The sequence below is a fragment of the Folsomia candida genome, unplaced genomic scaffold (genome assembly GCF_002217175.1).
Source record: "Folsomia candida strain VU population unplaced genomic scaffold, ASM221717v1 Fcan01_Sc031, whole genome shotgun sequence".
Taxonomy (NCBI): domain Eukaryota; kingdom Metazoa; phylum Arthropoda; class Collembola; order Entomobryomorpha; family Isotomidae; genus Folsomia; species Folsomia candida.
This window is the reverse complement of record NW_019091223.1, coordinates 901,995-918,438: the sequence shown is the minus strand read 5'-3', so window position 1 is coordinate 918,438 and position 16,444 is coordinate 901,995. Positions and strand designations below refer to the sequence as shown.

General features: G+C 36.3%; 3 protein-coding genes across 4 annotated transcripts; 1 reads left to right on the top strand and 2 right to left on the bottom strand.

The window, feature by feature from the left end:
• Nucleotides 1-1,970: 1,970 nt before the first annotated feature.
• On the bottom strand, nucleotides 1,971-2,585 carry LOC110860302 (interferon-induced, double-stranded RNA-activated protein kinase). The gene has a single exon (XM_022109347.1). It carries the CDS (start codon nucleotides 2,583-2,585, stop codon nucleotides 1,971-1,973), a length of 615 nt encoding a protein of 204 aa, XP_021965039.1.
• Nucleotides 2,586-5,487: 2,902 nt separating this feature from the next.
• LOC110860344 (zinc finger protein 37) lies at nucleotides 5,488-8,221 on the bottom strand. Its single transcript, XM_022109389.2, has 5 exons — nucleotides 8,011-8,221; nucleotides 7,708-7,932; nucleotides 6,368-7,175; nucleotides 5,833-5,976; nucleotides 5,488-5,725 (listed from the first exon to the last, which is right to left on the bottom strand). The coding sequence occupies exons 1-5, from the start codon at nucleotides 8,099-8,101 to the stop codon at nucleotides 5,668-5,670; spliced, it is 1,326 nt and encodes a 441-aa protein (XP_021965081.1). The 5' UTR covers nucleotides 8,102-8,221; the 3' UTR covers nucleotides 5,488-5,667.
• Nucleotides 8,222-10,295: 2,074 nt separating this feature from the next.
• On the top strand, nucleotides 10,296-14,436 carry LOC118439189 (SET domain-containing protein SmydA-8-like). Of its 2 annotated transcripts, none has more exons than XM_035860285.1 (5): nucleotides 10,296-10,509; nucleotides 11,221-11,546; nucleotides 11,941-12,127; nucleotides 12,580-13,416; nucleotides 13,706-14,436. In XM_035860285.1, the coding sequence occupies exons 1-4, from the start codon at nucleotides 10,433-10,435 to the stop codon at nucleotides 13,286-13,288; spliced, it is 1,299 nt and encodes a 432-aa protein (XP_035716178.1). In that variant the 5' UTR covers nucleotides 10,296-10,432; the 3' UTR covers nucleotides 13,289-13,416; nucleotides 13,706-14,436. The 2 variants fall into 2 exon arrangements, with proteins under 2 accessions (XP_035716178.1, XP_035716177.1); XM_035860284.1 differs by having other exon boundaries at nucleotides 13,702-14,436.
• Nucleotides 14,437-16,444: the final 2,008 nt, after the last annotated feature.

Genomic DNA, 16,444 nt, shown 5'->3' with positions numbered 1-16,444 from the left:
CGTACAGAAATGTGATTTCAATGTATTATGCCCTGTTATTACATGAACTATTTGATGAATTTGTCGTCAATCAGTTGTTAACGTATTTTTTATTCATTTTAAATAGTCAACCCTTGATCAGCCTCTAAGTATTTACATAATCTTAAATATTCCCATACTAATTACGAATACCCCCGTAAAATTCGGCCTTTTTCAATGCATCCTTTAACTCAGCCCCCGCCTTAACCGTTTTCTCATCCCCTGCACCCAACTCCGCTTCACAACTGTCGTAAACTTCCTGCCGAATATCAACCGAACTCTTACCGAGAAAATCTAAACATTCCCCGTAGTAATTTCCCGCCTTCACTGTCCTATCTCCACTCCTACCAAACTCTTTTTTACAAATTGCATAAACCTTTTCCTGAATTTTTAAACATTCTAAAAAATTATGTTGGTCATAATATCGATCCGAAAGATTCTCCGCGACCGCCAGCGAGTTCACGTCATTCTCCCCGAAAACCCGGTTGACCGCCGCATACGCAGCTTTTAGCGTTTGCAGAGACACGATGGAATCATCCGTCTTTGTAAAATCGGCCACAAGCTCGATATACTTCCGGATTAAGACGTAATACCTCAAAATCTTGGGGAACACTTCGTAAAAACACGACTCTAAATTATACCTCAGAACGGCATCTTGTTCCCGGGCAAATAACTCTGTCAAAATTTCCAGAAATTTATCAAAAACTTTAACCTCTTGTAACTCAATTTGTAGCACGTTTTCATACACGTGTGTCACACATGGATGCGTTAAAACCTTCTCCGTCACAAGTTTACTGCACAGCACGAAAACGTAATTACTTTCGGAATCATATCCAAGCGATTTTAACTTCAATTCTTCCACAGAAGAGACAAATCCCGTCAAACTGCTGACCAGGAGGACGCCGGATTTTAAAAATGCGGAAAAAACGGTATCACAAATTTCCTCATGCTGTGCGAAATGTTGCAAAAATAGGGTAAAAGCTCTTTGCGGAACTCGCGCAGAACCAGTCAAGTCTAAATGACTAATTAATAAAATCAGTTTAAACGCCGACTCAATATGTTGCCGGGTAAAGGGTAGAAACCCGAACGCTTCGCAGAGTTGGATGGATATTTGTTGGTCAGAGGTTAACTCAAGTTTCAGCACTTGGGTCATCAATTGACCCAAGTTTCCAAGTTTTTCATCAATGCAAATATCAACCCAGGAATAATCCAGCTCCATGACGAGATCCCAGTCCAATTTTATGTCAGACTTTGTACTCGTCACTATGACAATTATGGAACAATCGTTGGTCTCCGCGTATTGGTGAAATTGCGATGCCACGATTTTAAAATAGGTCACGGAATATTTCTGCAAATCGTCGAAGACCATTATCCACGGGGATTTTCCACATGCCCGATTTGTCACGTGGTCAATCGCATTTTCCATGTCGTGACAATCTATCCACATCCGTGTCCCGCCTAGTTCCAGGCCTAGTTTTCGGGCAAGTTGAGACTTCCCGCAGGTCCGAGGTCCCCTTAAGGAGACCAGTTTAAGGCCGTTAACTACCACAGATTTTTTCCAAAAAGAGAGAAACTCCTCAATTTCGGGACCTCTGCCGCTAAATTCTTTGCAAGGATTGCTCCAATCAAAGGCGGCATTTCTGGGCGGGCCCAATCGGGCTATCATATTTTTTACCGCGGTGCTCGAGTACTGTTCAAATTTCTGCTTAACTTCGATCGAATTTAGCCTATTGGTCGGATCGCGGGACAACATTTTTTCTATTATGGGAACCCCTAACAAATTCTCGTCCCTGATGGCGCGCGTCGCTCGAGCGAAGGCCTCCTTTTGATCGATGCCTTGTCTCAACTCCATAAATGTGAGGACTCGAACCTCATAATTTTTTACCAGCTGATTGTTCAAAACTACTAAAAAGATTAAACCGAGGCTGTAAATGTCCGTTGATTCGGTGTAATCACGTTTTCCAAGAGACATCTCTGGGCTGTTGTACAGTTCCGGTATAATCGGATTTCTCGGCTTCCCCCTCAATTTCGCGGGATAGACCGAAGTCCCCGATTTTCCAGACGATGGCTCCATTCGGATCGTATTTTCCCAGAATGTTTTCAGGCTTAAGGTCCCTGTGGATTATACCGTTTGAGTGGATGACACTTAGACCGTGGGCCAGGTGGTGAAAGATGTCGAGATCCGTGACAAAATTGGCGGGTAGTTTGGCTAACCAGTCGCTTAACGTGATGTGGCATAGTTCCATGTGAATCTTGAAGAAATTAAGGGGCACAGGGGTATCCTGAGAACTTGAAACGGGCGGGATTTGATAAGTTTGGTCGTGAACTTCTTCCGAATTTGGACCGTCCACCCAGAAGCAATGGAACTTTGTGATGTTCTCGTCTTCAAGTTTTCTCCAGTTTTGGACTTCACGAAATAGCACGTGCAGCGGTCGTTTAAATGTCTCTATAGGAAGTTCCTTAAGGGCAAAGGGGTCACCTGAGGATCCTTGACAGTGGTACACGATACCAAAGGCACCTCGACCAAGTTCGGCTGTAATGAAAAATAATCCTATTTGAAGATACATTTCGAAGTAATTGTATCAAAATCTGGAAATCACATGAGACTATATTGAAAAATATTGGAGGTCGAAGTTCAAGCGTTTGCAAATTTTTACTAGTTGTTTTCATCCAGTGGGCCAAAAAAACCTAGAAGGTGAACTTTGGTCTCAAATATGTTTCCTCAAAGGAAAAGATAAGTGCCCCATGATTCAAAATTTTTGGCTTGATTTTTTAAATAACAGTTTAAAGTAAGGTTCAATTTTTAATAAAGAAATCAAAATTTATCAAATTTTGAGCCTCATTTATACCAGTCTATTCAAAAATATGGTTTCCACACTCTTAGCAACTTGGTAACAAAACCAAGAATTTCGTTAACACCAACCGTCGGTGTCAACCTCAATTCCACTAAACAGTGTCAAACCGTTGTGTAAAAATGACACTGAGCAAAAAAAACGCGTTGACACGCTACCGGTATCAGCGATATTCCTGCTGTGGTGTCGAATTGACACGATACGATGTTACAGCAGCAAGCGAGACCTGGACTTCACACCAAATTGTGTCAGTCTCTTCCTTGTGCACGGGTATGCTTGGCGGCCATTTTCCTTCCTCCTCCACGAAACAGTCAACACAATGGGTAAATTAATTGGTGTGTTCCATTGATTTCGATGGAAAAATTGTTTTTCAATAAGTTTAACGACTACTACAAATTTCTTGACTCAGGTGAGTTAAAATCTGTAACCTACATTAATTTTCCCTCATTTAATTAAAATTATTTTACTGTGTGTATTTTTATTTTGAAAACTTATTGTTTCCAGAAAGCTAAAACTCAAGACTGAACCAAACGAGGGAACCGACGAGTAAGGATTTGTCCACCCGACAGCCAATTTAATTATTACTAAATCTTTTTTGCAAACTTAATTTAACTTAACGATGTACTCATATTTTGATCATCACCGTGTTAAGTACATATAAGTTTTTTCTTTAAAAGTGCATAAGGTATGAAGAAAAAAATATTATTTGATATGTGCGAGTGTTATAATTTGTTACTTGTGAATATGTTTGAAATACTTTATTAATTTTTTAAGTGATTAATATTGTTGAACGTAAAATAAAATATTTGTTACTAAAAGTTGTAGTTCAGTTGTCACAATCCGGGGACGATTTGCCACCGGGTGGTGACATGCATATATTAAATTGCAGTCATATCGTTACCTAGCAGTGTCGAAGCAACATAACTGAGCACAACCTCTGATCCATTCGCGGTGTTGGTGTTGTCACTACGGTATGTTGGGTTGACACCGCCACGGTGTGCAACATAATTGACACCGCGCCGTGTCAATTTGACACCAAACCGGTAGAGTCATATATAGACACCGGAATGGTGTCAATTCGGTGTCGTTTTTTCTGTGAGTGCATCTTCATGTGAAGAACACGGATTCAATTCAGATTTCGGAGGGTTAGATTCGATTCGATTTACTTGTGGCTTAATTTGATTAGCCATATGAACTAAATTAAAACGGTGTATATTTTTAGATTAAATTTTCTCTTTTCCACCTGAACTTTTAGGTTATTCCGTTTAAATGATGTACTTAATGTTTTTGTAAAAATATTGAACATTAACGTTAAGGCATTTATTAACTTTAACTTTTCTCGTTTTTAAAATTTACTATTTAAATATGCATATATTCAAATTGAATAATTTGATATTCCTTTTATCCATTTACAGAGCAAGTGTGAAAAAGTGGTAAGATTAAAAGCTGACGACGTGTTAAACGTATGTTAAACGTATTTTACCTTGTATGTCTGTATGTTACACGTATATGTAAATTCAAATCCATGCTTATCAATCCTGATAACAGGAGAAATCACTTGAATCATCACTTAAAGCTCAAAGTGTCTCTCATCAAATTAAATAAATCATAAACATCTATGCAAATGAAAACTAGAAAAGTTTAGCACACGTGCGTTTACTATCTACCCGCGAAAATAAGAATTCTGTTTTTCAAAATTGGTAAGGAATTTAAATTTATCGAAGAATTAAAAAAACTCGTAATACTAGATATCATGCAATTTTAGGTATACAGGGCTTACCCTATCTATTCAAATTTAGCTTATCGAAAGCCGATACCCACGCAAGGTCAAGTTTCATGCAGATATTTCGGAAAAATTATTTCTCTGGGACGGAAAATCTCTCGTAAAATCTCTCGCTCTCGTAAACTTTGCGATGTAAATGTGGCCAAATTTCGTCTGTTTCCGTCCCACAGAGATATTTGGTGTGTAATAGACACGTCCAAACCGGCCCAGCACGGACTTTTATACTAGTAATACAATTACACACATCCAACATCAAGCAATTATATGCGATAAAATTGCATATCTGCCAACTTGAGATTATGTAGCTTATCAAACGCTAAATCGAAATCTGACAAAGCCAGAAAACAAGCCTGAGTTGCCTCCACATTTCTGTACATTACATGAGCTTGTCATGTTATACATAACATACAAACATGTTCACATTTATTCATTTAATGATGAATGAGTAAATTATTCATTCAATATTCAAAATTTGAAGGAATATTGCATGAATATTTTATTCTTTTTTATGAATAAATGAATATTGAGTGAATATCTATTCAATTTGTGTGAATGAATATTGAATAAATATTTTTTTTCATCATTCATTTTTATTTAACTCAATGCTTAATACATACGGAAAGTTGAGAAATTCATATAATACCGTGAATTTTGAATAAAATGAATAATGAAGGAATGGTGAATAATGAATAAATGTTGAGTAATTAATGAATATTTTTTTACAAATATTTTTTCAAGGATTTGAATGAATGAACTTTGAATGAATAAATATTTTTTGAACATGTATGCATATGTACACCACAAAATTTACAGCGTGTCTTGTACCTAAAGCTATACACTCAATATTATTTTTATTTCTTTATTAATTATACTCCAGTCCAGCTCTTTTGTCATTATCATTTTGTTAATTTATTATTTTTACTTACAAACTTACTCTGCGTAAAATTAAACTTTTACAAAATACGTTTCCTTAAATTTGTAAAGCAGCATGTCAAACACCAACAGTTTATTTGTCTAACTGGTTGTCGAAAATTCATCCGCATTAAACTTGCAACGCACCGGGTTAATACCTCTGGAATAAATGAAACCCAATTAAATCCAATTAATCAGATTAAATTGATGCATACATGCAAATCCTGAAATGTATAAATAAATATTACTGCGAAATTTTTAACTCACTTCCGCTCTAAATTTAAACTCCTTTCTTTCCTCCTTCCAGTACTTTGGGGGTCATGGGTTTTTAAATGATATTGAAGATGTGTCTTCATCTTGAAACTTTTCGGGCAGTTGGGGCACACATGCGGTCGGACTTGTTCGTGGACACTGCGTAATTAAAAACAATACAAGATTTACAAAAATGTTTTTCATCAAAATAAATTACACCTGTAAACATTAACCAAATTCACGCATTCATTCGTAATTTTTAAAATCTGTCAGTTTTGAAAAATTAAAGTTTCTAAATTTACAGAATTTTGCATTTTACAAACGGCTCATTTTTGCATGAGTGAAAGGTGTGCAAAAAATAGGCGCCATCAGGTGGACAATTGCAATCATAAATTGCAAATAGTAAATGGAGCGAGTCGCCAGATGTGACACAATTATTTTTTGAAGCTTGCATTTTTCACGTTTTTTTGCATAAAGGCACAAAAAATCAGACCCCGCAATTTAAGGTGGACGACAAATATGTTTAAAATAAAATAATCAAATCACTTACTTTAGAACATGTCTTCTCAGCACATCGGGATGTTTAAAGAGCGCCCCACACTGCGGACAGAGCAGTTTGGGTCCTTCACCGTGCACAGCGATTTTATGTTTCTTAAGGCTCACTTGATAGGGAAAGGATTTATGGCACGTGTCACACTCAAATCCTGGTCCGGGGATGTAATTTGCATCGTGAGTTGCCATATGTATCCCGAGATAATACTTGCTTCGATACGATTTTCCACAATTTTGGCACAGGAGCGATTCACAGTTGGGATGTTTCTTCTGTTTACTTGGAGTTTTTAATTTCTTGGTTTTTGGGTTGTCGCGAGGTTTCCGGGTTCTTGGTTTTTTAACCTTTTCTTCTGGAATGTAGTCATCGTCGTCGGAATTTTGCAAATTTAATGGGTCTAGATTGTCGTCCTCGTCCCACTCTAGATTTTTTTCATTGTTGGGATTTATTTTCTGTTTAATTGGAGTTTTTAAGTGGTTCGGTTTTATGTTGGTACGAGATGTCCGTTTTCTTAATTTTGTAATCTTTTCTTCGGGAATGGAGTCTGAGGAGGAGGAATTATGCAAATTTTGTGGGTCGAAATTGTCGTCGTCGGGCTCTAGATTTTTTTCATTGTTGGGATTTCCCTTCCGTTTAATTGGAGTGTTTGATTTGTTCGTTTTTAGGTTGGCACGTGGTGTCCGTTTTCTTAGTTTTGTAATCTTTTCTTCGGGAATGTGATCGTCGGAGGAGGAATTGTTAAGATTTTGCGAGTCGTAATTCTCGTCGTCGTCGTCATCTATCCTGCTGGTCGTTTCTGGCGTATTTTCTGCAAATAGATATGTACGAGTATTTAATAATGATAATGTTTACTAAATGTGGACCATACTCACGTCAACGTTCCCATTTTTATCTGGAAAATTAAGCATGGCAACATAACTTCCATGCTTTGAAAAATTTTACATTATTTCGAAAGTTTACACAGGAAAAATTTCCAAGATTCTGTAAAACGTTTGCTGGAAAACCCTTGGATATTTTTTGCAAATTTACCCATAACATGGTTTTATTCCGAAAGTTATTTAAAAATTTAGCAGCGCGTAAAATTTCAGCGCAATCAATGCAAACAACATCAAAATCGGTATTTCAATGTATAAGTAGCCTTGCAAGACCTGCGAAGTCCTGTTTTGCGAATTTCGTCACCCCATAAGTTTTTATTTTTTTTTAACTTTTGCAAATTTGCAAAGCAAAAGAGTTATTACGCGCCGCCATGAGTACGCCCATTGCATTGTTCCATAAAATTAAAAATGTTTAACCCGTTACATATGTGAAAATGTAAATATTATTTTAACAAAATTTATTACCAAATTCGTCCTCTAGATTATCTGGTTTTTCCAGATTTGGAATAACGATCCAATCGAAAGATTCCTCCATCTCCTCATTTCTTTCATCGTCTTCCTCTGATTTAATGCTAACCTTATCCTCATTTTCTTTATGATAAGATTGGATAAGACCCAACTTATTTTGTATATTTGGGAAGTCGTCGTCAATCAATTGTTGCAAACATTGTCGTAATTGTTCTTCAATTTCTGAAACAACAAAAATATTTATTTTCCATAATATGTAAATTGCGAAATATAGAAATAAAATTAACTATGTTCACTAACCGCAGGTAGATTTTAACAATACATTAATACTTAAAATTAGATGTGCCATGGATGTCGAAAAATCGCCAACGTCAACGACAATTTGCTCCATCTTGGAATTAGTTCATAATTATTTTATTATTTTAAGAAATTAAATCATGTCGATTTTTGTATTTATATTTATTTTGTGTTGACAAAAGAGAAGAAATCATGTGGTGTGTGTAAAATACTTGCCGGGCTCAAGTTGGAACACTTTGTCTGCTTGAGCTGAAGAATGCATATGTTGCTTACATATATGTATGTAATTTACATAGGATCACAATTTAATGCACCATAGATCAAGTTCATGAGTGTTTAGATACATAAGTGTCATTTCGCATACATTCATATATAAAAAGGTAATTTTTGTTGCTTCAAAAACCTCGATAGGATGAATTTCCTGCTATTTTATGTATGTATGTAAATGTAAGCATGTACTTTAAGTACACATCTATGTAATACATATGTAACTGTTTACCAACATTTACATATCTGCATATGTAAATTCTTCATGCAGTACGTATGTACATATGTAATAAGTGCTTTCACCTTACCATGGTGGTACATTTAGCAAATTTATGAGATTTATGGAAATTCCATGCTAATTCGAAACTTGAAAATCAAAGCAATCTATTTAGTAAAAATAGAGTATTTCGAGCGCCCCACTTTCCAAGGCTAAATATTGGGCAACTAAACATGTACAATTTTTCTAAACACCTTTGCGGTCTACTCGACATATTTAAAGTGGCAAACAAATTTTTTATGAATCCCGAGTTACGAATGTCATGAAAATCAGAAAAAATGTACGTATTTCGTATGTTCAGAAAACATACTCATTAGCTGTAACTGAATCTATCCATCCGACGGAACTTTATCTCTTTGTAACACGTCTTTTGTGCTCATTTCTATGTCTTTCTTAATTAGATAAGACTGCACCTATTTACCTCCCGTGCAGTTTGGACTCGCTCACACTCAAATGAGCATAACAATACATCCTTAACTTTATTTTTGTCCTGCCTGTTACACAATTCGCAATTATCCCACATTCATTAAAACCCGAAGAGGTCTCGATCCTTGATTGATGCCAAGTCTTTTCGGTCTGACGAGTCTACACTCTAAGAAAACCCGTATTACATCATTACTGCCCGGAGTACACATACATACATTCAACAATTTTGTGATAGGGGTTTTACCGACGGAAAGACCACGTACATAATTCTACCACTTGGATAAAAATTTATCACCGAGTGGTAAAAAATACAGTGGTTAAATCCTGCTGAGCTCCCAATGGCTACACTTCGGTAATAAAAATATTACCGAAACCTGAGGCTATTCCATACTCTCAGGAGGAGAGTACGCCAACCTGATAATGACAGATCTTGATGTCCTTTGGATATATGGTAGTACCCCCTCTGAAAGTAAAAAGTGTGAAGCGGTTTGATGCCATGGCCAAATTTACGTCCGTCACACCCCTTTGAAGGCGCGCCCGATGCCAAACTAGCTGCACTAAAAAAATTCGCCAAAAATCCAATTTTCTTCGGATTTTCATAATAGTTACATATTTATGATCCCAAATAGTTGCTTTGTCATATCAGATATCAATCTGAACTATTTTGGAATTTTGAATTTTTTCAAGCCATGCCCTTTTCAGGAAATATTCGAAAATATTGAAAATTTCTGAAAAGTTAATTTTGCAACTGAATATGATAAAGGGACTATCTGGGATCACAAATATATAATTATTATGAAAATCCGAACAAAATTGGATTTTTGGCGAATTTTTTAGTGCAGCTAGTTTGGCATCGGGCGCGCCTTCAAAGGGGTGTGACGGGCGTAAATTTGGCCATGGCATCAAACCGCTTCACACTTTTTACTTTCAGAGGGGGTACTACCATATATCCAAAGGACATCAAGATCTGTCATTATCAGGTTGGCGTACTCTCCTCCTCAGACTTATGGATTTAGTGTTACCACGCGGTAGAAGTCAGGTAGTACCTCTGCCGGTAAGAAAGGTACGACAAAATTATTAAGGGTGTATGACTCTACCGACCCTGGTAATAACGGGCATTATGTTTTAGCAATGAAAAATTTACCACTCAGAAACAAACTACGGTTAATCCGGTAAGAATTTATTACCAAATCAGCACCAGTTCTGACTCTACCCGATTTTTAACAGTGTACGAAAGTGATATATTTAGAACACGTCTATCTATCTGTCTCTTGGCAGCAACATGAGTAACGATTTTCACTTCCATTCCCAACTTTACTCGAGACATGACCACAAAACCGCAGCTTAAATGCTTGCTTTACTAACAATGTATTTAACACAACAGTAACATAACATTAATATAATAAAATACATAACCAGATCTTGGTTACATAATATTATCACACACTTTACATCATGTCATCATTTTCATTAGGTCACAAAACATGTCAAGTTTGCAGAATACAGTGTAATTCTTCATGCACAAATTGCAGGCAAGTTTTGCTTCAAATTAAAAAAATCTTAAGTTCTGTAATCCATCAAATTTATTGACAATTCACTCAGTTCTTGGTAATTTTGTAAAAATCGGTAAACTTTGTAAGTTTACGTTTTACAAATATTTTACATATTTATATAAATATAAAAATATTTTTCACAGATTAACAATAAGAATTAGATATTTTTGTAAAACTTACTCAGATCAAGTGCGTATTTTATTTGTTTTAAGTATGTAAAATCATTTAAAAAACTTTAAATATGTGCACATTATACGAAGTTGCAAGTTACAAAGTGTCTCAAGAGCGAAAATTTGCATGCATTTACAATTTTTGAAAAATTTCATGAAATCCTCTTGGAAATGTTGCATTATAAGTTTTAATTAATTTTGATATTTAATATTTAATATTTATTTTATCAATGCTAAATTTGAATTTAATGAGTCTGTGAATGTGAGCATATGTGCATCACTTATTCATTACAAGGATCGCGTTACCAACTATTTTTTAACTTAAAATCCGAAATGCTCGATTACCCGAAATTCTCGAGTTGTGAAAGTGTGAAAATCTGAATTTTTTTAAAGTCGCCAAAATTCATATTGCAAATTCGCCAGGTTTACAAATTTGATATTTTAACACTTAACATGCATACATACAATTATGTAAGCAATGATTTTTTATGTATTTATTTCCTAAAATATTTTCCAACAGAAAAGTTTCCTACTGTTCCCGTGCTCATCAGAAGAAAGACTGGAAATCTCACAAAAGTGATTGCTTCCCATGGGTAATTTCTGAGCACAAATTATTCGGACGTTATTTAACCGCATCTCGTCCCATTACCGGAGGAGAACTTATCTTAAAAGAAAATGCCATATTTTCCGGTCCCGGTGGGTTCGGAGAGCTCAAATTGTGCTTAATTTGTTATGGACTGATTGACGACGAATATTGTGCAAAATGTGGATGGCCAGTGCATGCAAAATGTGAGAAGAGTTCGTCAGTTCATGCGGAAAATGAGTGCCCAATTTTTCAGAGAAACAGTAATAATAATTGATTTTTGAAATAACAACAGCTAACGCATGCATGTAGGACTCGATGAGTCATCGCCAAAATCTTTAAAATCCACACGTTTTCAATCATTTTTCGGGTATGGAAATTTATTTTAAAATTCGGAAGGGCAAACTGGTGGTTAGTAAATGGTTTTTTAAAACAAATTCGACGGGTTCTTCTTTTTCTGAAGAGTAAATTAAAGATCTCCTCCTTCAAAACCTGTCAAAATCTGGAGCACATAATTTCGTCATCCAGAATTTTCAAATAGATTCCCAGAGCGGAAAAATGATTAGAAATGTACTGATTTTGACGATAAGGCATCGAGTACTGCGTTAATTGCTTGGATAAGTAATAGTAAAATAATTACTGTGCTTATTTTAACAGGAATATTGCTGTCCTGCAGGGAAGACAATATTTACGAGAAAATGTTAGTTTTACGCGGTTGCCTAATCAAACTTCGCGACCCGTTTAAATGGTCGCTTCTTGTGCAGCTTGAATCTCATAAGGATGCCCGATTCGAGAACGCCGGTGCTCTAATTAGCAGGAAAAATTGTGATTTTATTCTTAAAAGGTAAGCCAATTTATAAAAAATAGCAAATATGTAAATTAGTTAACGTTCATTTCCATATTTGATAAAGTATTAATCATTCATTTTTCAATAATTTCGTGAAGAATGGGTGAATAAGTTTCCCAAAATTATTGAACGAATGTATTTTTAGTAAACAATTATTCGTTTCATATTTATGAAGAATTAATAATTTTACTCATTATTTAATTTTCGTCCTACGCTTTATTCACGACGTACAAGGAGAAATCAATCTAATAAGGCAAGTTGGAGATGCACTTATTAGCACAAAAAATGAACAATGAAGACCTATTTATTTTTAGAGCCTGAATAATTGAAAGACGGATAATTTTTTATAGTTTTTACCTTAACTGAACTTTGAATGAATAAATATTTTTTGAACAGGTATGACAAGTATATTTCATAGAATGTTGATACATAGCTAATCTTTTCCCCAGGTGCGCCTTATCCCCACAACTCACCGAGGCCGAAGTAGATCACATCCTCGGCGTAATTATTGTCAATGCATACGTCACCGAAGACAACGTTTCGACTAGTCCGGACTTCCAAGTTGGCTGTTTCGTCTTCTCAAAAGGCTCAATGCCGGCCCATTCCTGTCTGCCAAACTGCAAATGGACCATTATCCAGGGCGTCCTAAATCTCCGGGCATTAACCGATATACCGAAGGGAGAATCCTTAACTCACTGCTACTCATACGGCGGCTGCGGAACCCTTGAACGGCAGAAGCACCTGCTCACCTCGAAATTCTTTTTGTGCGGATGTCCCCGATGTTTAGATCCGACCGAAATGGGGTCCTACTTTTCCGCGATAAAATGCCCCTGTGGGGGCAACATTGTTAGCATGGATACAACCAAGTTGGATGCATCGTGGGGGTGTACGAGAAGTAATTGTCAATACAAAACTAATATGACGCCAGATGATGTTACCAGATTAATTGAAACGTTGCGTGCCGCGCATAAAAGCGCAATTGGAGCGGGAATAGAGCAATCAACAGATTTGGAATGGCGAGCAACTTTGCGAAGATTAGAATCTCATGTTACCCCTCTATCGGGGAAAGTGCATCCCAACCATTTTTTACTTCACGAAGTAGAACAAGATATTCTCTGCAGGATTTCATGTTTTCTTGGAGATGCAGAAAGTTATTGATCCAGAATCGTCCTCGTTTGTGTTAAGCGTGGAAGACCAGGTGGCTCTAGCTCAGCGGGAAATTGAACTAAGTCGGAAATCATTGGGAGTTTTGGACTTAATAGCGCGGGGGATGACGTCACATAAGGGTTAGTTGATAAATATGTAGAAAATAGTTAAGATTTGGTTTGTTGCATGTGAAAAATGGGTTACATAGTTACATTGAACACGTGCAGCCTATTCAAAAAATTTCAACAATTCTAGTTCCACTAAATGTATGAAAAAAACTCATAAATAGACCATTTAGTAATTTTTGAGGTATTGCATTTTGAAATTACTCTCAATAAGTGATAAGTGAACCACTTTTATCTCGCCTACACTGCAATTATTTTAAATCACAGCTTCCTAAATCATTTTTCTTCATTTTTTCCCAGGCAGGCAACTATACTACTTGCAGCAAGGTTTAGGCATTTTAATCGCACATCAAATTCAACTACAGGAAAACAATGCGGAGGGGGTTGACAAGGACAAACTTTACAAGAATGTTTCTGAATGGAAAAGTGTCCGGGAAAATGGATGGAAACTTTTGCAATACGAGTCTCCAGCCAGAGAGGAATACCTGATGGGACAATCCATGGCAATAAATCAAGGCGAATAGGAACACAAGGTTAAAGCCTTGTATTTAGAATTCCTTTTTAATCTCACCCCAAGCTGTTAGGAAATCAATCAACATCGTATTCGTTATTGGTTCCAAACTATTAACCACTGCGATTTTTGTATTTACCTTTCCTATGCTTGCATATTGGTACATATGCAAGAGTTAAACATACCTAATTTATACAATTTAGGTAAATTAGTATATTTATTCGCTACATATACAGATATAATACTTGTATTGATAAAGTAATTTTTATCAGTAATAAATAGGTTACTCTAAACACAGCAACTGATATTATACACAGGTTACAACTAAATTTTGAAATATGTACATATTTGTAAGTTATAATTTATACTTTTATCACCCCGCATATTTTGGAATTCTAAATATTCATGTCTTACAATCTACTGAATTTAAAAGCTATAGCACCACAACATTTATAAGTACGTTTCCAAAATTTACGGTACACTATGAAATAGTGCCAGGCAAATAAATGTTTACACTCCAAGTACAAAATGAACCATCCCACACTTAATAAAACGGCACATAGGGCAAATATGTATCTCAGGGCTTTCACCGACACTGGAATGCAGTCATGAAAGTCTTGCTGAAACTGGACATTGCTATTTACTTGTGCAAAATATTTCTTATAAACTTTCCTTCCATATATCCTCATCCTAAACAGCTGTTCCCAAGATAAGTATAAATTCGCCCACTTATCAACTAGTCCGGCCTCCAACATTTTTTTGTACGACGCGTAAATCCCGGGGTATATATAATTTCTGAATCCATACATTACATTAATTGTCTGAAACCCAGTATCATCCCGACTATCTATGACAAACCGCTTACCCAGTACTCTTATCGGATCGGTAAAATATTTCAAATCTTTTTCATGATTCATAATCGCCAGAGTTTCCCTAGTTTCAAAATTTTTTCCTAGAGGTATTGAATTCGAAACATTTTGAACAATTCCTTTAACCGTGCCTTCAACCGGGTTGACATAAGTCAATCTCTCGTCTAAAGAATTGATTGATTTTATATACTCCAAATTACCCCCCATTGCCATTTTCCACTGAGGTATTAACAAGTTCTTCATAGTCGAAGCGTACTTTATAGTGCCACTCGATCTGTTCCGGACAAGGACATAGTATGTAAAGTAGGTCGTGGTTAAAACGGGAATCTTGGACTCTAGCAGCTCACCTATGGTTTCGGGTACTTCGGGAAAATGTGGAACCGTTAAGAAGGAAAAGATTGATCCTTGGTATACATTTTCCATAAGAATGTAACATCCAAACAACCAGACGATCGAGACAATAAGAGCGAGGTGTTTGTTACTGAAGATCTTTGTCATATCACCCTTCCCACTTTGCCCCAGAAGAACAGCGGTAATCTGGAAAAGGTCGTCACAAATATGTTCAATTACACCATTTCGGTAACCAAATCCCGAGTACGAAACCGAAATAGGGACCAAACTTGAAATTGTTAGGGTCGAAATTAATATAAGAATCCAGGTTATTGAATCAAATGGTAGCAGGAAGGTTGCAAAGTTGTTAGCCACGGAAGGAAACGAGGTGACAACGGAAAACTTAAATTTTTCAAAACGCACGTGATACATCCCAAAATTATTTTCTATCATGGATTTCAGAGTTTCGTTTAAAAGAACCGTTGAGAAGCTTATACCTCCGAATATATCTTGGCGTGCAGGTTTGTCGATAACCTTCCAGTGTTGATAAGTGAAATTGAATTGTTGTCGTAAAGTCGAAATTGTACAAAATCTTGGAGAATAAATTTTGTTGAAATGCCATAAGGTTGGACCGCACTTTCCACCCTGCTGGACACCTCGTGGACCAAAAAGTTGTACTATTCTTCTACGAAGATTTAAATTTTGCGCGTCCCACTTCACCCCAATTTGACGAAGGGTCAACGTTGCTGTTACTTTTTCTTCAATGATTGTGTTAGATCGACAGGGCAGGCATGGTATATAAACCGAATCAGGGTCATGGATGTTAAACAAAAGTAATTTTGCAGGGGATTGACCTTTTGCATATTCCTGGTAGGATCTTCGATTGTTTTTGAAGTCATCTATGTGTAGGAATATAAATTCCGCGTGCGGGAAACGTTGTAATATCGATAATAAGAGATGGCTAATTTCAAAATTTTTGAACGATTTGTCAAAAACATCTACAAATATTAAGAGTGTTCTATGTTTTAACAGTTGTTGAGTTGAGGTACCTTCAAAGTCAACAAGCTGTCCGTTTAGGAAGAATGGGCCCAAGATTCGAGGTATGAAATAGTCATAATTGTGCGTCATGAGCTTATGTAGCCCAGAGGAAATTTGTGATCTATTCGCCTCTATGAAAAATTGCAGGTCACACCCGTGAAATAAGTTGTTATTGTGACACATGGTTTTGACTGGTTCGTAAAAACCGATGAGTATAATGCAGATGATGATTATCAGTTTGTAATTAGCGTAAGCTGGCATTTTTAAAGCAGTGTGCATGTATTCCAATATTTTA